Source organism: Dipodomys ordii, unplaced genomic scaffold (assembly GCF_000151885.1).
Source record: "Dipodomys ordii isolate 6190 unplaced genomic scaffold, Dord_2.0 Scaffold175, whole genome shotgun sequence".
NCBI classification, from domain to species: domain Eukaryota; kingdom Metazoa; phylum Chordata; class Mammalia; order Rodentia; family Heteromyidae; genus Dipodomys; species Dipodomys ordii.
Window position 1 is genome coordinate 2,083,733 of NW_012267391.1, and position 25,094 is coordinate 2,108,826.

General features: G+C 34.9%; 2 protein-coding genes across 2 annotated transcripts in view; one reads left to right on the forward strand and one right to left on the reverse strand.

The window, feature by feature from the left end:
• Positions 1-13,892, forward strand: part of Fxr1 (fragile X mental retardation, autosomal homolog 1) — a 57,870-nt gene extending 43,978 nt beyond the window's left edge. Inside the window, exons 9-14 of the mRNA XM_013033676.1 lie at positions 1,976-2,183; positions 5,261-5,464; positions 7,763-7,963; positions 8,688-8,768; positions 12,071-12,162; positions 12,846-13,892. Of these exons, the coding sequence (XP_012889130.1) occupies positions 1,976-2,183; positions 5,261-5,464; positions 7,763-7,963; positions 8,688-8,768; positions 12,071-12,162; positions 12,846-13,016 (957 nt within the window). The 3' untranslated portion in view covers positions 13,017-13,892. The remainder of the gene's footprint in view (positions 1-1,975; positions 2,184-5,260; positions 5,465-7,762; positions 7,964-8,687; positions 8,769-12,070; positions 12,163-12,845) is intronic.
• Positions 13,893-20,656: 6,764 nt separating this feature from the next.
• On the reverse strand, positions 20,657-24,721 carry Dnajc19 (DnaJ (Hsp40) homolog, subfamily C, member 19). The gene is made up of 6 exons (XM_013033687.1): positions 24,577-24,721; positions 23,691-23,742; positions 23,539-23,612; positions 22,090-22,169; positions 21,539-21,609; positions 20,657-20,808 (listed from the first exon to the last, which is right to left on the reverse strand). Exons 1-6 carry the CDS (start codon positions 24,577-24,579, stop codon positions 20,738-20,740), a joined length of 351 nt encoding a protein of 116 aa, XP_012889141.1. The 5' UTR covers positions 24,580-24,721; the 3' UTR covers positions 20,657-20,737.
• Between the last annotated feature and the right edge of the window lie 373 nt (positions 24,722-25,094).

Sequence of the window (25,094 nt, forward strand, 5' to 3'; positions counted from 1 at the left end):
ATTACTACATAAATGTTGTATATTAGCACTGGCAATGTGGTTCAGTGGTGAAGTGTTTACCTCTCAACAACTGCAAGATCCTGGGTTCAATCCACAGTACCAAAAATATTAAAAATAAGCAAGATGGTAGGGGTACTGGAGTGGCTTATTGGTAGACCTGCTTAAGCAAGTATGAGGCTGGGAGTTCAGTCACCAGCACTACAAAAGAAAAAAACTGCACATTTACAGCAAACATAAGATGCTCTCACATTAGACATTTTATTTTTGTCTACATTTCTATGAAATACTTTTGCCCAGTTTTTGTCACATGAGAATTTAATAGTAAAATGTCTTTTGCTATAATTAAATGACCTCATGCATTGTTTTTTCTCAGCATTTAAGTTTTCCTTATTGTTTAAGAAATGGTAACTTTCGTCTTTATAGGATTTGTTATCATTAAAATATGTTGTGTATTAGAGCCATTTTGTTTCTACTTTCATATTTTACATGCATATAGAGTACACAAATGAAGTTTGGTTACCGTGGTAAACTTTGGTATTATCTCAGTCATCTGTACTGCCTCCCATATCGGCATCATTGTATTATATGTGTGTGTACGCATGCACAGACATGTTTCTAGAAGCAAGACTCAAAACTAGAGCCTGTACATGGGGAACATGCTACTATACCACTGAGGTACATTGCCAGTTCTCATTTGCTTATTTTTCTTTCTATTGTACTGAGGCTTGACGACTCAGCCTTGTGCCCCTGCCTACCTATTTCCATTGAGGCTGATGCTCTACCACACGAGTCTACTTTAAAGCTTTTTGCTAAGTGGACATCGGCATTTCCCAGAATTGTTTGTCTGGACTGGTTTTGAACTACAGTCCTCAGATCTTAGCCTCCTAAATAGCTAGGATTATAGGAATAGGGATGAGCCACCAAAGCCCAGCTTTCATTTACTAATTGTTAATACATAAACAAGTGTTTTAGGGAAAAAAGTCCTGTAAACTTGTAAACGTTGTGATTGATACTTTATATAGTGTCTTTGTTTCTGCTTTGTTTCCTTGTTTAGAGTGTCTTCAACTGTTTGCTACTTTTTACTTTTTGTAAAAGTAAAATCATGTCTTTGCTGTTGTGCTATTATGAAAGACCCCCCAATATCATTTCTTGAAACTCAGTTTTCTATAACAAGTCTCAATTCAAGTGCAGTACTTTACTTTTCAATCAAGACCTTTGTCAAAACATCTTACCTTTACATCTTCCAGTGACCTGAGCTTTTTTTTTTTTTTTGAGCTTTTTTTTTTTTTACTCCTAATCCCAGGCTTTAAGTGCTTTCTTTTCCTCACCCCCACTCATAGTTGGCACTGTATCACTTGAGACATACCTAAAGTCCAACTTTTTATTCTGCTGGTTATTTGGAGACAGTGTTGAATACTTCTCTGCCTGGGGTGGCATCCAACTGCAATCCTTAGATCTTAGCCGTTTGAGTATAGCTAGATTATAGGTGTCACTCATTGGCACTCTTCTAACCTCAGTTTTTAAATAATAAAGTATGTCTATGTTGCTCACAAGTTAGGGAACACTACTTTGATAGTAAAGCAGCTTTTATTAATACTTTTCAAGATGATACTTGAACATCATTTAGCAGAGTTGTAACCCTTTGAGGAACAAAGTCTGCTATTGCTATGTAATTAGTAGTTATTTTAATAAGTTATTTAACATTGTTTGAAACATTTTCTAAAGGCTACAGTTGTGTTTCTTCTAAATTTTTTACTTATGTAAGTTGTTTGGCATATTTCTAAGATGTTCAGTAAATATAGTTGAATTAAATCAGCAAATGATCATGTGAACTATGTTAGGAACACGGTGCTGCTTTCCCAAGCAGTTTTATAAGTCACAGATTCTTTCTTTGGTGGTTCATCCAGTTGTAGCTTTAAGTTAAAAAAAAAAAATCATTAAACAAAGAAGGCAAACCTTTTTGTTTTGATTGTAGGAAGTGGAACAGCTAAGAATGGAACGCTTGCAGATAGATGAACAACTTCGACAGATTGGTATGGGTTTCAGACCTTCTTCCACCAGAGGGCCTGAAAAAGAGAAAGGATATGCCACTGATGAAAGTACCGTCTCTTCTGTACAAGGTTCTAGGTCTTATAGTGGAAGAGGCAGAGGTCGTCGGGGCCCTAATTACACCTCCGGTTATGGTAAAAAATAAAATAAAATTATTTTTGTAGTAGTGTAGTTTATGTACTTCCATAGATTTTTTGTTTTATAAGTAATAAACTCATTGTTCTTAATTGGCTCTGGGGTACATGTCCTAATGGTGATGATATACTTTGTTAATGACAATAAAAGGTACATAGCTTTTGAACAATTAGGCATATTAAGTTAGTACATAATCATGTTTGTTTTAAATATTTAGGAGGTTGAATGTTCACCATCTTGTTTTTTCCAAATAATTCTCTATAATACAGATTTTGAACATTTCCCCAATAAAACCTAGAACTGGTGGTGCTACTGGTTGAAATATACCCTGTTAGCAAAGTAAAAATGAAAATATGAAAGTCACTAGAACAGGATGATTATGTATAACAAATCTTTAGTAACTGGAAGCAGGTTCAGATTATAGAGCACTTGCCTAGCAAGTAAGTACAAGGTCCTGAGTACTAAATTCAGAACCATTTTACTACTGATTCTTTACTGGAAGACTTGACTATTATTATTAACATTGTACTTTTGGAATTTTTTTTTAGATGACAGCATTTAATGAAGCCTTTATAAAAGCCAACCTAATTAACATAAATACATTTTTTGTGGTATGCTGGTCCTGAGGCTTGAACTCAGTGCTTGGGTGCTGTCTTTTGGCTTTTCTGCCAAAAGTTAGTGCTCTGCTACTTGAACACAGTTGTGCTTCTTTCTTTTGAGTGGTTTATTGGAATAAAAGTCTCACAGCTTCAAAATGTGATGCTCAGATCTCAGCCTTCTGAATAGATAAAATTACACTAGCACCTTGCAATAAACTTAATAAAAAGTGTTTCACTGTGAAGATGGGTCTTAACTTGAGTAGAATGGGTAGAGTGGTGGTAGTAATAATCCTAAAATCCACATTTGGAGTTGGATCTTTTCAGTGACCTGATTTTGGGGACGGGGCCATTTTCATGATCACTTTGTGTACTCTGGCTTCTGCTACTTCTGTGCATCCTGTTTTGGGAAAGTATTCATTAATCTATTCCAAAATAGATGTAAAGGAAATAGAAATAAACGCAAGATTCTAGTATATAAATTCTTGATTTAAGTTTTGTGTTTGTAGAATCATCTAATGTTGCTAGATGTATGAAAATTCCACTACTTGTTGTAGATGTAGAAGGTTGTATCTCCATGTTCACATTCTTTTGATGTATTTTAGTAAATCCTGTAAAGAATTGAGAGTTGAAGCTATTACTCTATTCCTGGAAGCCTATTAATACAAATAAACAAATTCAATATATTTTAATCTAATGTTTCAAAGCCTAAATGCCTAAATTGTTAGCTCAGATAGTCAAACATGGCTCTTTGAATGAAGAGAATGGTTATTAGAACACTTTTATTCCTCTTTGTGAGGAAAGGTCTCCTTGTTGATGAGTGGCAAAGTGCTTTTGTGAAGAATAAGATAATTTGTGGAATAAAAACAGCAGCCTCATCTAGATTTTCCATAAAGTGTACAAATTGTTCAGTAGATGGCACTCTTACCTTTATAGAACTATTCTTGAAACAGGTTGAGTGGGCTTGAGAGGGAAAAACCATCTTAATTTATAGATATTCTTGAATACTTTGTTTCAGAAGGATTTTTTTAAGGTAGTAATAATAATAACCCCATATACACATGCATACTACTGTGCCCAAGTTTAAGGGTCAAGAAAGGATCTTCTTGTCTTTCTTCCCAGACTGGCCTTGAAATTCTGTTGTCAGCTTCCCAATGAGCTAAGATTACAGGCATGAGCCCCCTTTTTTGTTTGTTTGTTTGGCTGTCTGTCTCAGGGTTTGAACTTAGGGCATTGGGGTGCTGTCCTGCCTGATGTGTGTTTTTTTTTCTAACACATTTGAACCACAGCTCTCCTGGTTTTTTGGTGATGGGTCTGACAGACTTTCCTGCTTGGGACTTCAAACCTCAATCCATCTCAGCCTCCTGAGTAGCAAGGATTGAGTTTGAGCCACCGGCGCCTGGCCTACCACTGCCTTTACATTGTACTTTAATGTAGGAACATCTTTTTTTGTCTTCATAGTCACATTTTAGCGAATTTAAATACAAGAAACTTCTAGGTATTTTGTGAACGGAGTTCTGTCTTTTACCATATACGATTTTGTACTAATTCTTTCAGAGAAACTTTAACAGAAAACATCGTATAGATGCTTTTAATGAAATAAGGAGGGCTGGAGCCTGTTTTTAAATTGGTCTGATGCTAGGGATTTGACAGACTGAAGGAAATATATTTGGATATACGATAAAGTGACATGCCAAAAGCCATGAACAACAGGAATATGAAAATGAACATTATAATGATTGTGTCTGACTTGATTGTAATACAACAGTGATATTGTAGACTTTCTGTGAAATCTTTGGAAGTGCTTAAATTTTTGAAAGGTCTCTTAAGATAAGTTGTAGGAGTTACAAATGGTCTGTAAGTTTTGAAGTCAGGTAGAATTTATTCTCTGGTCATGGCTTTACTTCTAGTAGTTGTCAGGTCTTCTCAAGACTTTAAAAATTATTGAATAATTTCCAATATCTTATTCTAATTCTGACAGTACTAAAATGTGCTGTTATTTTATGTACAATAATAAAGTAGTATGATAGACTTGATTAATTTGTTTTAAATTATTGGATAACAGTTGTATATATCATCCATAATCTAGATTAAAAACCTAAAAACAGACAAATTTTAGTATTATCTCTCCATAGAAGTGCAATTTGGTAGTAATTCTACTGATCTTGACTACTAGATATTTTACTACTACTACCATCTTAACACTTACTATTTCAGTTATTAATTCCAAGTTTAATTTCCATTTTGCTTTCCAAGATGCAGACAGCATGCTTACTTAATTTGTAAGGAAGTAGCACTGTGTCTCAAGTGCTAGAGGGCTAGCCTTTAGCTGAAGAGCTCAGGGACAGCGCATAGGCCCAGAGTTCAAGCCCCATGACTAACAAAAAATAGTAATAATAATTTGTAAAAAATATATTTAAAAACTTTTAAGCACTTTTTAAACAAGAAGCTTCTAATTGGCTTATTTTTCATTTTTCAAGGTACAAATTCTGAGCTGTCTAACCCCTCTGAAACAGAATCTGAACGCAAAGATGAGCTGAGTGATTGGTCATTGGCGGGAGAAGATGATCGAGAGAGCCGACATCAGCGTGACAGCAGGAGACGCCCAGGAGGACGAGGCAGAAGTGTGTCAGGGGGTCGAGGTCGAGGTGGACCACGTGGTGGCAAATCCTCCATCAGTTCTGGTAGCCTTTCATATGTCTGCATTTGTTCCTTCTAACCAGTGTATCTGTACAAAAGTTAATTTATTACTTACGGAGACCCAATTTGGAAAGTTTGTCTTTCCATGTTTTCTGGAGAAAATAGTGGCTTTATAAAGCAATTAGTACAGGGAAAACAGACTTTTTTAGGTTAGAACTTTTGCGTGGTGTATGTCTTTCAGTTTTGAAGGGTTCGTGTAATTAGAATTTTTTTTATTTTCCCTAGAACATTTGAGTTATGTATTTCTGTTTGCCAGACATATTCAGTGTATTTTATGCACAGAGAAATCTTAAATTCTTTCATGTATTAATTTGAAAAACTGAGCAGCATTTGTGATATGCTAGGTACTACTTGGAGAACAGAAAAAGGGTAGAATCAGCTCTTAAAGAAAATTTTACTGAGGAATTGAGCTGTAAAGAAGAGTACTCCAATGACAAAAGACTTGAGATTTACAAGCAACTTTTAGCATCATTTTAGAATTTTCACAATGCTTGACTGGTGTTATTAGAATGTTTTCTGAGCAGAATAGGATTTAGGGGAGATGGACTAGATTATTTCAAGGGTATAACTAACATTTTTATATCCCTTTAAGAAAACTGCACTTTCTTAATGACATACCTGCCTTTTCAATAGCATATATTGTAAGTATTATATGAAATTAGTGTGTAGACACTAAATATATGGGATATATACATAAAACATGAATGGCAACAATTGAGCACAAAAATGAATTTTTGTAAGATTCTTTTTCTTTCATTTGCTTGCTTTGGGTCTTTAGTCTTGAGAACTTTTAGAAAAGTAGTTTTAATATTTGAATACATTGCACACTTTTATATTCTGTATTGTCAAATAAATGATTAGGTGAGTGATAATTTTGTTATAGGCAGTAAATGAACCTAGTTCGAATTAGTATAAGTATTTTGTGTTAAATTTTGCAACTTCCTTTTCTACCTTTACCCCAACTTCACACTTTGTTTCTAGAGTTGGAGAAAACAGAATTTATTTATTTTTTAAATAAATTTTTTATTGTGAAAATACCATATTGAGGGGTTACAATTACATGAGCAAGGTAATGAGTACATTTCTTACCAAGCATTGTTGCTTCCTCCTTTGTTTTTCCCCTTACCATTCCTTCCCTCCCATCTCCATGATTACACCCACACCCCCCGCCAAAATTGTAAAGTTCGTTTTTTGACATAGCATCTCTACCCATTGCAACAATGAAATCAGTATTTATTTGTTTTTTCTTTCGATTACCATTTAGAATTTGAATTATAGCTTGCTGCTTGTGTGGACAATCATTTCATTGATTTCTCCTGAGTGCAGGTGTTGAGTATTGTTTGGAAGTAATCCATTAATATATACAATAGTATCAGCCATCACTTTGAAATCCATAAAAGGCACTAAAAGCTTTCTTAGAGTTAATTCATTATAGCTGAATATTCTCTTTGTATTTTTCTAGTCTCTGTAGGATTGTCTTAGGATGTGAATCTTAAAATTTTTATTTGTATTCTGTTTCTGCAATATAATCATCTCTCATTACCCATGGTAGATTGGTTTTAGGACCTCTCTCAGATTAAAAAAATCCAAAGATACTTGAAGTCCTTTATATAAGATGATATAATATTTGCATATTATGTGTACATCTTGTTTATATTCAGGGATAGGGAATGTCTGGCGTGCAAAATCATTAGTTCTGTTCCTGCCAACGCAAACCACACTTGGGTTTGAAATACAATCAATCTTAGGAGCTTTTTTTTTTTTAATAGTAATTTATATAAACATCAGTACTGGCTAACATCACATGCCAAAATAGTCTTGGCAGCAAAAATTGTTTCCCAGTCTTGCTTTAAATCAACTCTAGTTTTTCTTAATACCCATTAAAGTATAAATGCTATGTAAGTAGTTATACTATATTTAATGAATAGTGACCAAAAGAATGTACATAATTAGTACAATATCTTAATCAATTTTGCCATCTTATTGGTTGAACCCTGTAGATACAAAGAGAACTGTTTTTAAAACAATTCAAAGGAAATGTTAGGAAGCTGTCTGCTCATCTTTTGCTTTATAATTTTTCATCACCATTTAAATTTTTATATTTATCCATCTTCATTATTTTCCAGGTAAAATAGTGATACAGAAACTTTTTTATTTGAAAACTATATTTTTATTGGGGAAAATTGATGTTTATCATTAATTGATGTGGTTCATTATAGAACAAAATATTAACAGCTACAGTTCTCTTAAACAAATATTTCTTGCTTCTGACATGAATATAGTGCTCAAAGATCCAGACAGCAATCCATACAGCTTACTTGATAATACAGAATCAGATCAGACTGCAGACACTGATGCCAGCGAATCTCATCACAGTACTAACCGTCGTAGGCGGTCTCGTAGACGAAGGACTGATGAAGATGCTGTTCTGATGGATGGAATGACTGAATCTGATACAGCCTCAGTTAATGAAAATGGGCTAGGTATGTAAGCACTTAGGGAACAGGGTGTATGTATGTGTGTGTGTGTGTGTGTGTGTGTGTGTATGTATGTATATGTATATGTATGTGTGTGTGTTAAATTACACTGTTAATGTATGAACTTTTTTCAAAAAAATGTATGCGGCTCACAAAGTGTTAACTTCAGTGAAACTAGATAGCTTTTTGTCTGTCTAGTTTTCACATTTGTTAAATTATTTGAAACTGGGTTTATTACATTACTTTTGATGCCACTAAATATAGTGCAAGTATTCAACTCTATTGTCCCCAAACCAGAATTGAGCTATTACTTTGTCTTTCTAAAAAGTATTTTAAATGACCTTAGTGGGAAGATATGTAAATCATAACTGAGCATTAATTTCCAATGGGTTAAAATGTCCTTTGTTGAAAAACTATATTGGAGAGAAACTATCTCTGAATGAATTTTTAAGTAGTAATTTAAGTCTGGGAGATAGTTTAACATAGCCAAAACCCTCTTAATTTCCAGATGAGAATTCCATTTTTAATCTATTTGGAATGCTTAAAAGCTACAAAAGTATCTATGCTGTGAGTACTGTATGTTTAATCTTTGATGTTTAAATCTTTCTCCTTACTCTTTAAATAAGGAAAGTTGTTTTATGTTACTGTTTTTTTTTGTTTTGTTTTTTGTTTTTACCTTTTTTGTTTGTTTTTTTGTCAGAATAGTTCATGGTAAACTTTGCCCTTACAGATGATAGTGAAAAAAAACCCCAGCGACGCAATCGTAGCCGCAGGCGTCGTTTCAGGGGTCAGGCAGAAGATAGACAGCCAGGTAACTAGAGTGGACCTGTTGATACCAGGTCACAAGCATGAAAAAAATGTCATGTGTCTGCATTCTAAATATATTTACATGTTCACATGTGTGCATATATATTCAAAATTGGTGTTGCATAAATTGTTTATTTAACTAATAAGACTACTAAAGAAAAATTCATTCTTTCCCCACAGTGTGAATGTTGAGTAACTGGTCTAAGTGGACTAATTTTACGTTTGTTTTTTTAACGTGGAAGTATTGTTAAGACCATAATTTTATTCACTTGGGAGGTTCATCACACTTGAGATGGATCCTGCCATCCCAGGGACTTATGTTGTAGAATGTGATTGAGGTTGATTGACCTAAGTAGGTAGCTTTTGCATGGTGCCTGCTTACTGGATTTAACACCTCATTTTTGTGGGGATTTTCATACTCACAGCTTATAAAACAAATAAAAAAAGGAAAAATACTTAAGTGTCCTTTTCCTAATAAGAGGATGCATGTTATGTTTTTATTGTAGTGTGCTCCCTTTTCCTTCACACCTACTAACTAATCAGATTAATAGTATTTATTTAGTTTCAGAGTACTAACTTTATTTAGCCAATAACTTTTAGTAACTGGAAAGAAAATTGTTTGTTGTGTACATTTTGAACCTAATCTCATCTCCTGAGTATAGAAATTTACATGTATATTCACTATGGAGAAATTGTGTTCACTAGAAATAAACCCTTTTCAAACTAATCAATTTTTGCATTCTTTCCAAAGCAAATCTTTCCATGTATTTCCCTCAGTGTGTAAATTCTAGCATCTTTAGAACTGGGTTAAATACATTTGGGACAGCTGGTTAATGTATTCCCATTTCAGGAAGTTCTTGTTTTAAAGATAGGTAGAAACTTTTTAAGAAAACAAAACTATCAGAAAAATAGAGTGTCCAGAAAGTATTTTCTTTTCCTGTTTCTAGTCTCTCCCCTCCTATGGTAGTGTTAGAAACACTGAGGAAAAACTATTTTGTATTTTGGATGTGGCACAGCAGTGAATAATTTTTCGGGCCTGTATAAATAGGTAAATTCAGGCTATTAACATGAGCTTAACACAGAATAATGGCATACAATACAACATAATTTAATATACTAATAATTAAATGTATTAATATAAGACATAATCTAATTAGGTAAATGGTCAAGTCACAAGTCATAAAAGGACCAAAATAGTAGGGTTTCTTGTAGAAGACGCAGATACTTCGTATTGATTGAAAAGACTGTTTTAGAGTTTTCAACAATTTGACAGTTATTGTGATGCATACTGCATCTGTTACTCTTTTACTCTATTCTTATATATTATTACATTTCCTTCGCTAAAATGTCTTACATTCCCTAGTGCTTCCCCTTGCCCTACAAAATGATAGGAACACAGAGTGAATAAAGACTGTTTCTGACTTCAGGTCAAAAGGAGGCAGCCTCCACCTAAAGTTAATAATCAAAATTCTCTTACAAATATAATTTCATTCTCATTTGCTTCAAATTTCTTGTTCTTAGTACAAATTACTTATTGAGGGGACTTAAACTTTGTAAGTACAGTGTTATTTTTTCCTGGGCCCCACTGAGGATATTCTAAAGTCTAAATTATCTTTCACAAATTGTCTGTTTTTCCTAGATGTTGTAAAGTATTGAATAAGAGGCATGTATGACCATAAACAGGTTTTTATTTAGATTAACTGAAATCTAATTGGCTTCCTTTAATTTAGAGATAATTCTAATTGATAAAATTATGTAAATACATATTGTTTGTATAATAGATTATAATAGATGATAGGATCTAAGAATTGCTTGGACACATACTAAAATTTAGCAGGATTTTCAAGTAGAAGAATTTTTCTCAGTATCAATGAGGTCTGAACTATGGAAACAGAAAACATATACTACTGCTCCCCAAAGTAGTGAGAATCATTCTCAAAATGGCTGTCAACATATAGGTAGATTTAATAATTAGGTAGATTATGATAATATATCCCCTTTCCAATACTGTTTACTATTAAATAATTTAAAATTACTTAGTATTGAAATTAAATGACAAAATTTTAAATTACTTTTTAAATATTTTAAAATATTTTAAAATACTTTTAAAATATTTTAAAATGTACATGCCAACTTTCCTACAACTTGAAAAGAAAGTACCAGCTTTAAAAAGACTAAATATCTCTAGTAGTTTTTTTAATAACCATGTAAGTCCTGATACAAATTTCCCTATGATTTTTAAGATTCATTTACATAAATAGTTCTTTAAAAGTTCTTGATTATGAATGTTAGCACATTTATAATTCAAAATGAATTGTAGCTGCTAGCCAGTTTATTATGCAAATGGTTGGCTCCATATAAATTAAATTTACAGAATGAATTTTCCCAAGACTTAATGATTTGAACTTAAAATTTACTTGTTTTCTTTTATACAATTAATTTAAAATACATACTGAATTTTTAATAGGGATCTTAAATAGTTTGAGTAGAATATAATAACAAGGAGGGGGGGAGATGGTTATTTTGCTATTTCCTCAGATTAGGGATTCTAGGTTTCAGATTTTGAGACTTATTAACAATACCTTATTTATTTATTGTATTTGTGTTAACAGTGGGAAGTTACTTGGGCTAGTCCTTTCCCTAATCTATTATCTTCTAAAAACACATTTAAACCTGTCCTTAAAGCTGCACTAGTGGATGGTCATTGAAGTCACTCTGGCCCTTTTTGTACTCTTACCATACCTGCATCTTTAGGGTGGTACTATGTGCTTACTTTAAGTCACAAAATCAAATGGTTAAATCAGAATGGTTTCTATCATGTAACATTAAGGAGGAATCACAAGTTGTGCTGTTATTTTTCACTTAAAAATTATAAGCAAGTCTTTGAAATTTTCAAATTTAATTATCACATTGTGACTTGGATCACATTTGTTCCATTTTCCCCACTTATAATAATACATACTTGTTTGGACATAGAACCTGGCACCTACCATTTTTTGTTTGTGGGTGTTTTTTTTTGTTGTTGTTGTTTTTTAAAAATAATAGTCCTACAACCTTAGTCTTATCCTGGACTCTTGGAAAGAGGACTTGAATTTAGATTTCCTTGTTTCTCCAGCTTGAATTTTTCTATTGCCAACACTAAAATCATAGGCAAAGTTTTTTCCAGGCTTTTTGGTTGGAGGCGATACCCAACTTAAATTTTGAATTTGGGTGACCTACCATTTGTTTAATAGTGAAATTACTCTTTATCCATAAACTTTAGAAATATTTTTTCAACACCTGTAATTTTTTTCTCATCTTTAACAGTCACAGTTGCAGATTATATTTCTAGAGCTGAGTCTCAGAGCAGACAAAGAAACCTCCCAAGGGAAACTTTGGCTAAAAACAAGAAAGAAATGGTAAGGAGAATTTAACCTGTAGGGTTTTCTTTTTATTTCCTTTTTATGTTTTTATTTTTCTGGTATAATTTAGATTTATTTTTTACTTCTTTAATGTATGATCACTTGTTTTCCAAAATAGACAAGTATTATTTAGTTAAGAAGATTTTGTTCCTGGACACAGATGTCTGAAGATATGCATGCTTGAGACTGAAAATCCTTTTTGGATAGAACTTTAGCATTTGTAAAATTCAGTCTTAACTATACTGCGTATAGATAGCTTAATTTTGTAAGCTGAAGGCTCTATATACATTTTCTCAATAGTGGATCTTTTAAATTTTAATTTTTTAAATACTTTTAGGATTTTATATATGAGTTCAGGGGGGAAAAGGTGAGTAAAGTAGGTAATTGTTTTATTTAGATACTTTATTGTTTCAGTTACATGGAGTTTTCTGTTGGTTCTAGTGGTTTCATTAAATATTACAGATGCTATGGTTTATGCATTCCTAGAGATAGAGTTGAGAGATCCCCCCCAAAATGGAGTACTTTGGTAATTATTTAAAAATTTAAAAACGTGTTAATTTTTTAAATTCTAGTGGCATATGAAATTGAAATTTTCTAAGTTAATGTTTATGTAGCTGTTTTCCTCCTCAGCTGTAGATTGCATTTATAAAGAAGTTGAAAAAGCTGTCTCCCTTTGGCAGGCAAAAGATGTGATTGAAGAGCATGGTCCTTCAGAAAAGGCAATAAATGGCCCAACTAGTGCTTCTGGCGATGAAATTCCTAAACTACAACGTACTCCAGGAGAAGAGAAGATTAATACCTTAAAAGAGGAAAATACCCAAGAAGCAGCAGTCCTGAATGGTGTTTCATAAACTGAAGAAGTTCCTAGTTTACAGTTCTCTTACATTACATTTACAATAGTGCTTGTACAAGCTTGCCAAAGATAGAATATGGATCGCCAGTCTTTACATCGTACTTTCAGTTCCTCCATTTGGAATTCAGAAAGGGGAGGGATCCTGAAGAAATCATATGTTAAACATACTTTGACACCTACTGTGTTAAAACTATATCATCAGATGTGCCTTGAGAATAGTATATGTAACATTAAAAAAAGTTGCTGGCTATAGGAAATGTTATTTTGTTTTCAAAATATGGCAGAGATGGGGGGAGGTGGGTGGGGGTGGGATCCCTAACACAATATTCTTTATGAAAGCATTAGCTGCTTTTGTTACATTTTTAATAATATGCAACCACTTCTTCACCTGAGGAAAACTAGAATGAAATGCAGTCTGAAATATTTTGCACTGAATTGTAATTTCTTCATTAGTTTAGTCTGGAAACTGGTCTGTTTTACAATGTGTTTTTTAAATGCTGTATGAAGAGGAAAAACTGCAGACCACTGGAATACATTTGTTAACTCATCTGCAGGGACACTGGGTGATATTGGCAGTGACTGTTCTACATTGAGGCTTTGTTTGGTTTATTTATTAAAGTGTACAGTATTTAAAATCAAACATAGCTTTAGTTAAAACACTAAGCTCTGATTAGTCATGTCCATTCAGACTTAACCTAAACTACTGAAAAAAGATCGTTTTCCAGAAAGTTTATTCTGTATAAACTACATGTTAGTCTATTCAGTAGAGTATCTTTCACTTTTCCTTTTCCTTTTTTAAATTTTTTTTTAATTTTGGTTGTTTGATGTGCAATATGTTTTTGTATGCAGGTAGTAAATAAACTTTGATCTTCCATTTGCTGATTTTTAACTTTCTACTTTTTATGCCAATTATTACAAAGTAGTTGGACCTACTTAGAGGCACAGAATAGTTTCATTGATTGCTTTTAAAAAGCATCTATTCTTATACCTCAAATTAAAATGTTTAGTGGACCATTTAATCATTTTGTAATGAATGCTCTGCAATGTTTAATACGTTAGGTTGTTAGAATAGGGGGTAGGGAATTTATAATAACATTTACTAGAAAAATTTGTATCAAATTCTAATCACTAGCAAATTGTAGATGAAGTAGAAGCTTTGCCTTAATTTCCTTTATCAAAATTATTTTTAAAGTACAATAAGCAATTTTTAATTTATCAATAAGGTACTTTATGATTTCACAAGGAAATGTGAAGGTCTCCTATCAGTGATTGAAATGGATAATTAAGATATTTTAAAGTATGAGGTCAAATAAATGTGGGACTCCAGTATTTTATGGACCACTGAAAAGAAAGAATATAGCTCTTCAGTATCTGAAAATGTTATGCACATTAGTAAATTGTTTATAGTAACCATTTATAACAAAAAGGATAATGTAGTATGTAGTTACAAATGTAAAAGATCATATATGCATAGCTCTAATCATATGTATGTGTGTGTTAATATATAGAAAGGAGGGATTAAATGCTGGTAGTTATTGGTTGTTCTTAGTGGTCCTTGGTACTGGAGAAATTTTAAGGTATGTGGAAAGTCCTGTGCTTTCTATAAATATGCCAGGTAATTAATCTTGTCTTGATTAAAATGCTACTTAAGAAATGTCTTTAGTCCATCAAAGCTAAAAACAACTTGGCTTTTTAATTTCTTAGTTCTCTTGCATTACCATAAGGTAATGTACACTGAAGAATATTTTTAACTTTATTTTTTGGTAGTGCCAGACATTGAACCTAGAACCTGTTCCATTAGTGTAGTAGTCTGCCACTGAGCTACATCTTTAGCTCATGAAGAATTTTAAATACTAAATTAGAAAATGTGATGTAAAGAAAGAATGATTTTCTTCTATGTAGAATAGATTCATTAAAATCTTTTGAGCGTATAAGGATAGTTGAAGCAGTTTAGAGTAGCTGTATGTCCTCTTTTAAATTAAAGATTTTATTACTTTGTAGTCAAACACAGTGACTTGTCTTTAAAAATAGATACTAAAGAGTTGTGGTACACAGATTTGGCTTTATATAATACATACTCAGAAATATCAGTAAAAATGTCTGGAGATAACTTGTTGATTCTGAAAGAGATCTTTGGCTACTCTACTAGTTAGATGAGATGTTGGGATGAAAGTACATTATACTACAGTCAAGGAAAAGGTATTCTGAAAGATCTTGTTTCAACATCTACATGTCTTAAAAAGAATCTGAAATGAACCATGAAGTAGGAATTCGACATGGGGTTAAAAATGATGTTTCTTCTGATGAGGCAAGGATTCTTTATTACTCTTAAAACTTGAGACATTGATCAGATTAACACAAGTATAATGGTACAAGCATCAATTTTAAATAGCTAAGTAATGTGGAATCAGAAGCAGTGCATCAAGCAAGTGACCACAGGAGAAATTACCTCAGGTATTACTATGGACAGGCTGAGAGAATTTGTAATAAAAGTACAGGTCATCTGGCTGCTGGTGGCTTGTGCTTATAATCCTAGAGCTACTCAGGAAGCTGAGATGTGAGCATTGCAGTTTGAAACAGCCCAGGCAGACACATTCAAGAGGAATACTGGGATTGTGAAAGTTGAACACTTTTTAGGTTGGTTCTCAATACCTAATACGTAAAAATCACTGGAATTTTATTTATTTTTTGCCAGTCCTGGGGCTTGAACTGGGCATTGTTTCGGAGCTGCTTTTACTGAAGGCCTACCACTTGTACCACAGTGCCACTTCTGCCTTTTTATGTGGTACTGAGGAATCAAACCCCAGGTGTTTGTGCATGCTAGGCAAGCATTCTACCACTAAGCCACATTCCCAGCCCCATCACTGGAATTTTTGTAGCTATTTACTAGGACTAGGGCTTTGAAACCTGGGGACAGTCTCTGCTCTAAAAGTTGATATAATAATGGTGCCCATGATTTAGATAGTGTCATTTCTGTCTTGGGCTTTTTGAGATTCAAAGCACTCATCTCAGGGAAAAACCACTTGCCCTGAGTTTTGTCCTCAACTCTGGGGAGGAAAAAAAGAGGCTAAAAATAATTAGTATTCTTATACTAAGTTTAAGTAAACAGTACTATATGTTAACAATGCAATTGTGTGTGTCAGATGATTAACTGTCAGTAACAGAGATCTGAATTTTCTAAAAAGTCCTGAAAAGAAATGGGTGTAAAACATGATATAAAATCTCATGCAATCTTCCTGTTTTTATTATCTATCTATGAAACATTGCTCAAGGCTAGTGTTGAAGCACTGAGCCACAGCTCCATTTCTGGCTTTTTGGTGTTCTCAGAGTTCCTGCTCAGGCTGGCTTTGAATTGCCATCATGAGGTCTCAATAGCTAGGATTACAGGCATATGCCATTGGTGCCCCACCCAATTAAACTTTTGAAAGTATAGTAATAACTTAAACAGATTCAATAGTCAAAACATCCAGAAAAAAAATCCCTAAGTTCTGGATGATTCAGAACATTTCATTTTGCAAAAGGGCTGGTTGATCAGGGTTTGCAAAAATCCTGAAAAAAAAATTAAATGTTCTTAAAAAAATTCTAAAAGGTTTTCCACTGCCCATTTTTTTAAATTCCTTTTGACAATTAAAAATACCACAGGTAAAAACAAAATTGGGAGCCATTATTTTAGTTCTGATCACTTACTCTGGCTTCTAGTTCATCTAATGGAGAGTTGACATGATACCTTGAGGGATCTTCCAATGTTAATGTAATAGCTATCTACTTATCAGACCCCTAGTTAACATTTAACCATATGACCAATTTCCTAAGGTGTATGCTATCTAAAATGGCAAAGTAATTCTCATTCCAGCCTATTATCAATGTTCTGCTTAATAGCTTGAACTTTTTTTTCAGTTTTAGTGCTTATTCTTTGTGAAATATTTTCTTTGTACCTTTTTAAGTGACTTGTAACATTGACTTTCTAGTTTAGATTCCACTTGATTAAAACTATTTTCCAATAGTTCCATTATTATAAAGCAGTTCATAATTTCTTTTTCTTGAAGTCTATATATTCTTCCTTAAATAAATGTAAACATTGCATTTGAAATTACTGAGAAAACACCTGGGTGGCATGTTCCAATACCAATTGCTGGACTGTTACTCTACCATTCAGTCAGGAGTAGCAGGTAATGAGAAACACAACCTGTTGCTAAGGCAAAAGTCCTTAAGCAAATTTAGCATTCCACCATATGGTCAATAAAAAGCCTGGTACTTTAGGATTATCTGACTGGAGATAATCTTACAGTTTCAACCTCCTGAGTAGCTAAGATTACACGTGGTATGCCACCGGCACCTGGCTCAGATGCAGCCAATGACCAGTCTTCTAAATAGTTTAAAATAGTTTAGCTCTAATTTAGTTAGCTATTTTATTTGAACTATTTCTACCAAGCTGATCAAACTCTTAGAAACAACCCAGCATTCTAGCCTAATCTAAAACTAGTAATGCTTTAAATGAAGCATCCTGTGAGTTAATTTTGCCTTTAAATAGTTTGGGTGTCAAAGTGGGGCATACATTTTTACAGTATTGAATACAGTCTAGCTTCATTATGGTAGTTTACAAGCTTGTGGTAGACTGTTTACCTAGTAATTCCCAGTAGTTAGTGTTACTGCTCTTTTCCCCTCCTGTTTCCTAACATTTAGAGCAGCTATTGAGTGGGTTTTAGAAACTATATAACTAAATGTAAGACTCAGAATATACTATGAGCTTATGTGCTACTTGGCCTTTCATGCATCCATTTTTGAGTTTTGAGCAGGCTCTATATAGCCCAGGCTGGCCTGGAACTCAAAATACTATTTCCTTAGTGCTGGGATTACAGGTATATTGCTACCACATACAGCTAGGCTTCAAGTATTTCTTGAATGGTGTGAGACTTCTGAAGTGATATATGACTAAATTTTATTTCCATGTTTCTGTTAACTATTTGCCACTTGAAAAATGCTAATGGGAATAGTGGTATCAATTCAATAGGCCCTGAAAGGCATTAAAAACATGCCAGATCTATTAAAGTGGTGGAAATTCCCATAAGTCTCCATTGAGAACTTAAATGAACTGTGGACAAGAAATTCAAGGCTCTATTTGCTATATAATCTTGGACAAATGTGCTCTGGCATTATTTGATTGTCTTAACCATAAAAAGCAGCAATATCCTTAGTTTGGGGTTGGCCATTCTTTCATTCTGCAGGTGAGGAAGCATAAACCCCTCAGGATAAAAGATCACATGCTGGAAAGACACCTAATTATTACAGAACTTTTGAATTCTGTACCTTTTGTTACCTGTTAACCATACCATTTCTTTTTGTGTGGTGGTGTTTCAAGTCAGAATTGAACTGTCTCTCTGCTCCTCAGTGCTTTATTTTCATTAGCTCTTTATCTCCATTTAGAGTTAATATTTCCATGGTTAGGGATGTAGCTTCTCTGGGGAGAGTTGTATGCCTAAGATGTAAGGCCCTAGGTTAAAAATCCAGCATAAGGGGTAAAATATTTGTAAGCACCAACTGTTAAGGAAAAATGTCCCCAAGCTAGATGTTTTACAAGTGTTTTAACAGATCTTAGCACCACCAAGAAAATTATAGTTGGATTATCTTAATTATAAAAAAAATAGTATAGAAGAGTATAGTACTCTGGATCTGAAAAAGATCAGCCTTTCTCACTCAGCTCGTCTCCTTACCTGGACAAGTTACTTCATTAAACAACTTTCCTCACATGTAATAAAAGTGTATGTAATAGCATATATAGAGAATGCTTATCAAACACAATACCAGCACATTTTCAGAACTTGAGTATTTTGCTAAAAAAAAAAACAAACTAAAAGATGAAGACCTTCACAGTCTCACATAGATGACATATTTGCAGTTTTTTTCTACTTTAAAACTATAAAGGTAAGTCTAGAAAAAAAACTGGTATTAAAGAAAAATGTGATTAGTATTTCAAAGTGGTTTCCATTGTCTTTAACACCTGTCTAGAAACAGGTATGATGTTGGAATAAAACATTCATGGTATTCAGCCCTACTGCACTAGTTCTTTACAGTTAATGGCTGATTGCCTGTGGGCATATTAACACACTATTTGTTTATCAAACTGCTTTAAAGTTTTATCTGATACTATATTCATAGAAACATTTTGAATAATCCAAATGATTAAGATTAATAAACCAAATTACACTCAATCTTCTTTTAGTGGATTTTTTATTGTAAAATTATCTGTTCACAAAGATTTTCAACTTCAGTACTCCACATACTTGGTTATTTTTGAATCCAAAATGACAAAAAATTTGAACTACACCACGTGCTCAAACAAGGCAATGCTTTATCTGCCTTCCTGTTTCAGTGTGCATATTGTAAACAACTGTCCTTTATGTGCTTCTGTTTTTTGGGGGTGGTGGTGGTCAGGGGTGGGGCTTGAACTCCAGGCTGGTGCTTTTTTACTCAAGTCTAGCTTGACTACCACTTCAGGCCACAGTGCCACCTCTTGTTTTCTATGGGTTAACTGGAGGTAAGAATCTCAAGAACTTTCCTCCCTGGCTTTGAGCCATGCTTCTCGGATCTGTCTCCTTAGTAGCTAGGACTACAGGCTTGAGCCACCATATTGACAGGTATAATCAGAACCTCACAGTAACCTTAATTTCCCTTAGGAAGAAATTGTTCTGTAATTACTAATTCAGTGTTTTATTTTATAGTAGGACACTGAAATACTAGAACCAACTATATTCTCAGCTCCCTTGTCCCTAAAATTGCTACTTTTTAAAAGTCCCCCCCCCCCCAAACCAACCAACCAAAAAAGAACTCTGTATAAGACTGGAAGAGTCAATACTTTAATATGTCCCTAAAGGGGTTCCAGCAGTAAATGCTCACCTTCACTATTTTCATACAGAACCTGACAGTGAGTTGAGAAAGTTTAGGTGGTAGCTATAATGATTTATCAGTTTCACATAACAAAACTTGGGATTTATTGACTGACTAGTTTGCCTTGTGTTATATACATTTGTGTTAGATACATTTTGTTAGACTGTCACCTTCCTTCATATCATTGAAGTTTATTAGTATGTAATAATAGTACAGACAAATACTTGGGTAAGGAATTTTAGTATCACTAATAACGTTTAGTCTTGTCCATAATTGTAGATTGGATTGCATTTTAAAAACATATAAAAGGATAATTTTATATAAAAGACCAGTAAAAGGGAGACAATGCAAATTTACCTTTGACTTACAGGAACTGTATAGTCAATATGTAGATTTTAATGTATGAAACTTGAATTGTTACTTATACATAGGTAATTTCTTAAGATCATTGTTGTGGCTAAATACACAGTAGGTGGGCCCAGTTGTATCCTAGCACCCTGAAGCAGCTCAACAGTATGAGAGTTCCCTAATACTATTGACTACACCTGACTGGGATAGGGCTTTTTTAGGATAGGGGCTTTGAATTAAATAGCACACAGACACCAAATTATTTACTAAATAAGCAAATATATTCAAGTGGTGTACACCTGTCATTTAATACTAGCTCCAAATACGCTAATATTCTTAATGTTCTCAAGTTAAATAAAATATTCCAAAGCTTTGCTTTAGCTTGTTTGTGCTGAATCATTTTTAAAAACTTTATTTGAGGCATTTTATTATAAAAAGTTGGTACTCATTTATTTATATGAACTTAAAATTCATCATACAGTTATTTCATTTTTTAGCTTGACCTTCTAGTAAATCTTTAGCTTCATTTATTTTGGCTGCTATGTAAGGCGATCCTCCTATAGGGAGAAAGAAAAACAGACCCCATTTTAGTTCCTTTTTCTCTTTTCATTTTTTTATTGCCTTCCTTTCTAATACTAATAGGAGTTTGTGTTCCCAAGATCAGCACATCTTCAGCAAGACACAATAGAAATGTAAGTTTAGCACAATTTTCTTTAGACCTAGACCACTAGGTAATGTTAGTTTCATACACTGCTAGGTTAGATATCAAACAATTGCTATTTTATTTAAAAGTGTCAACATCCTCTCAAAATACCTACCTCTATGTTAGTAAAAGATTTGTGCATTGAAATATGGATTTTTGTAGTCTTAGTATTGAGAGGAATTTTGTGCTTTAAGCAGTCTTACTACTTAAAAGTATATCAGAAGTGAATACACTTTAGATTTCTAAATAATCTCTAGTTCAAAGTATATACAATGGAAGAGATGAAATCATAGTTTTGTTAAAATTTAACATTTGTTTTAATGTTGAATATAAACAAAGAATGAACAGCCAGCAGCATTAGTATCTGATGGTTACTGGAATTCACATTTATCATACATGGAGACCTTAAAAGCATTGTTAATATTGACGGCTACTAGCTATTTTATCAGTTCATTCTTTAAATTGCAGATTGTATTCTTAAGATACTAAAACCAGTTGTATCCAGCATGTTCACACAGATTTAAGCCTTTATAAAAGCCAAGAATTAGTTCCAACAACATATTTAACAAGAATTTAATGATTACCTTTGTCTGGGTGATTTAAGAGCATAATTCGTCGATGAGCATCTCTTATCTTTCCTTTATTGGCAGTAGGGCTAATTAAAAAGGAAAAAAACTTTACTCTCCTGGATCCCATTAAAAATAAAGGGCCATTAACAATGGTGAAGTAACACTAAGTCAAAATAGTATAAAAAGCTGCTTATGAACCTCCACACAAATGCAAATGCATATTCTATATTGGAGAACTAAACTGAACCTTCAAAAAGTAAAGCATTTTTGAAAATGTAGTTGAATACCAAATTCAAACTGTACTCAAATCAATTCTTACTAAATCACTTCTTTTATTGAAATGGAAGACATTCCTAGAAAATGTCTTGATTACAAAGGACAGCAATGTGATAATCTGCTGAGAAGTCTTTCATAAAGTCCTTCTGTCCTGGTGCGTGTCTTCTATTTGACTCTGGAGTATTTAGACTTTAAAAATGTACATAGGAGCAACAGCAAGGCTCCATGAACTAAATCTGAAAATTCTGGGCAAAACCCACAAGAAAAATTCCAGTTAGAAATTATTTTACCTTACACCTAATATTAATGCTGCTTCCCGCTTTGTCATTTTGGGTTCAAATCCACCTCTGTAATAGCCACTGCTGAAGGCCTGAGAGAGGAAATGCATTTCCATTAATGAAATAAATGGAAAGTTCCCACAGGGAGTATACAGCCATAGAAACAAAAAATGAGACATTTTAGAGAACTCTTCAAGAACTTTTAGCTTTACAGATAGCAACACAGACATTAAACATCTTTTTCCCCCAGCTATGATAACCGATATATAAAACAAGGGAATAGTGTTTCTAATGTAGGTCTTTCAGGAGTATTACCCATATTGAAGATAAAAGTTTGACCTTAGCCTGGGCTCTGGTGACTCATGCCTGTAATCCTTAGCTACTTAGGAAGCTGAGATCAGGAGAGGAGTTCAAAGCCAGCCGTGGCATAAAAATCCATGAGACTTGTATTACCAGTTAACCACTAAAAAGCGGGAAGTGGTGTAGAGACCTAGCCTCGAGTGAAAAAGCTCAGGTACAGAACCCAGGCCCTGAGTTAAAGCCCCAGGACTGACACTGACACACACACACACACACTGTATGACAATGTGAAACTGGTAACCTGTAATCCTAGTTACTTAGGAGTCTGAGATCTGAGGACTGCAGTTTGAAGCCAGCCCCGAATGTCTGTGAGACTTACCTCCAATTAACTAGCAAAAAACCAGAAGTATAATTGTGGCTCAAGTAGTAGAGTGACAGCCTGGAGCAAGAAAGCTAAGGGACAGTGCCTAGGTGGAGTACAAGTACCACCAATACGATTTTGAACACAAGGCTTCAAGAAGAGGAACTAGAGGCTGTTTGAGGTAATTGTTCCAAGAACCTAGCACTCCAATAAAACTTTGTATGTGGAGAACATCATGCTATCAGGTTCTTTACCCTTACTAGATCAGAAATTGTATTGGTAACATCGAACATTTAATCACAACATAAAAGTATTTAACATGCTGTCATAGCCATATTCTGTTTTTCTTGTTTTAAGACAGGATCCTATGTTTCCCAGGTTCAAATGACTATCTCACGTTAGCACCCAGAGTAACTGGGACTGCAGGCTTGTACCATTTTGTCACAAGCTGCTGCATCTTACAGAGTATGTAGTTCTTGTATTAGCCAGTTCTAAGGCCACACACGAAGAATGGATCTCTTTAGATCCCTCTGTGGTTACAATACAGACAAGATGAGAGAGACAAGAATATGAACACAACAGTAGATGAAGAAATATAAACTCATAGCAGAACTGGTTAATACTACCCACGCATACTTACTCATCTAACATTTGTTTCTTTTTAAAGATAGTACTATTACTAAATTTCAACTTGTACACATTCTGGGAAAGCAAGAGAAGGAGCCAAAAGCAATCACACTGAATTTCATGGATGTTTGAAACTTTAGAAAAAGATAGCAAAAAAATGTTTTAAGTCTTACAGATTTTGGTAGGCTTTGAAAAACTTGTTTTACTTGAGGCTCCATATGCTTCATGGCTTGTAAAACGTAACGGCCTAAAACCAAAAGCAATATGTAAATTAATTAATCCTCAATCTTCCTATTTCATTTCCATTCCCAAGTCACAAACAAACCTGCAAATCCTGCAGCAGCAATGGTCAGCCCAACTGCTACCACTGTACTGGCCTGGTAAGGAGAAAAAAGTATATACTTATTAATTCTGCTGTTATGTCCATCCTAACTCATTATGCATTTCAATAACTATAATGATATTCTGGCCGATGATTTTTACCTTGCAATTTTGTTGGGCACGCGTAGTGACTCATGTCTGTAAATAAGAGCACTCCTGAAGCGGGCGAATCACGAGTCAAGGTCAACTTTGACACAACTTGTCTTGATTTAAAAAATTAATCTTTCAGTTTTTATTAAACAATGTGAAGGTATGAATATTCCCTAGAGGATATCTCAACTTGCTATTATTTCCCTCTACTACAGTGGAAGGATGAGTCCTTTCCACTAAAACGTTTCCCCCCGAACACTCAAACTCGATTTAAAGTTCAATCGAGAGCAGTGGAAATAAGATTTCTGCTAGAAGAGGGAAAAACTGTTAAGAGGGAGATTCCCGCAAACTTCCCAACTTGTCAACGCTCGATGTGGGCGTCTGTGGCACTATCCCTTCTCACAGTCTCGCTGCCATCAAAGGAGGAAGGGGCATATATATGATCAAGTAACAGGGATGAGAGATGGGTCGCAAGAGCGCAGGCGGACGACAGACCAAAGTGGAGGAAAAAAGGCAAGCACCTCTCGGCCTCGGTCTGCCCTTAATGGAGTCCAAGCGCGGCCAGGCGGACCAGGGGCTGGGACTCCTCCCGGACACGGATGGGCCGCACAGATTTGAGTCCGAGCGAGCCCGGCTCCGGCCCACGCCGCGCTGGGGCGCCCGGTCGCGGCACGCCAGCGGCGGGCGAGAGTTGCAGGGAGGCCTGGACTCCGCCCGGGGAACCGACGTGCTGCACTCACCATGGCTCCGCGCGGCTCCCCTGCCTCCACCGGGAGCGTGTTTCATCCCCGCCCAGAGTCCTGGCCTTCACCCCAGGCACAACCGGACGGCCTCTAGGTCTCCGTCCCAGGAGCCCGGCAGAATACGGCAGCGGCGGCCGTAAGCCAGCCGGAAAACTGTCGTAAACTGGGGCGCGAGGGCGAAGGCTCGGTCGCTTCGCGGCGGGCGGGAGGACGTGGCTTCCGGTGGGCGGGGGGTGGGGGGAGCCGGTGGCGCCGCCTCCCGGGCTGGAGGCGGGGCTTCGCGGAGTTTCGACCTTTGTCCGGAGAGTTTGGGACTTGCTGGTTCTTGTCGGAAGTGTCCTGTGTGTGGAAGAGCTTGAGGAAACACTTCAGAGTTTTCCTCGAAACTTAAAGAGTCTTCCGACCTAGCACTTCACATCGCGTTTACAGTTTATTTCTTGTGGCGCGTTCAGGGTGGTGAGCGCGCAGAAACGCGCCGCGGTGGCGTTTACCCAGAGCCCGGCGAACGCGGAGCC

Excerpts from the sequence above, each read along its gene's own strand:
- Dnajc19 (XM_013033687.1), bottom strand. Across the intron at positions 23,613-23,690 it reads TGCTGCTGCAGGATTTGCAG|GCCGTTACGTTTTACAAGCC; the intron begins GTTTGTTTGTGA and ends TTTTGGTTTTAG. Across the intron at positions 21,610-22,089 it reads GCATTAATATTAGGTGTAAG|CCCTACTGCCAATAAAGGAA; the intron begins GTAAAATAATTT and ends CTTTTTAATTAG.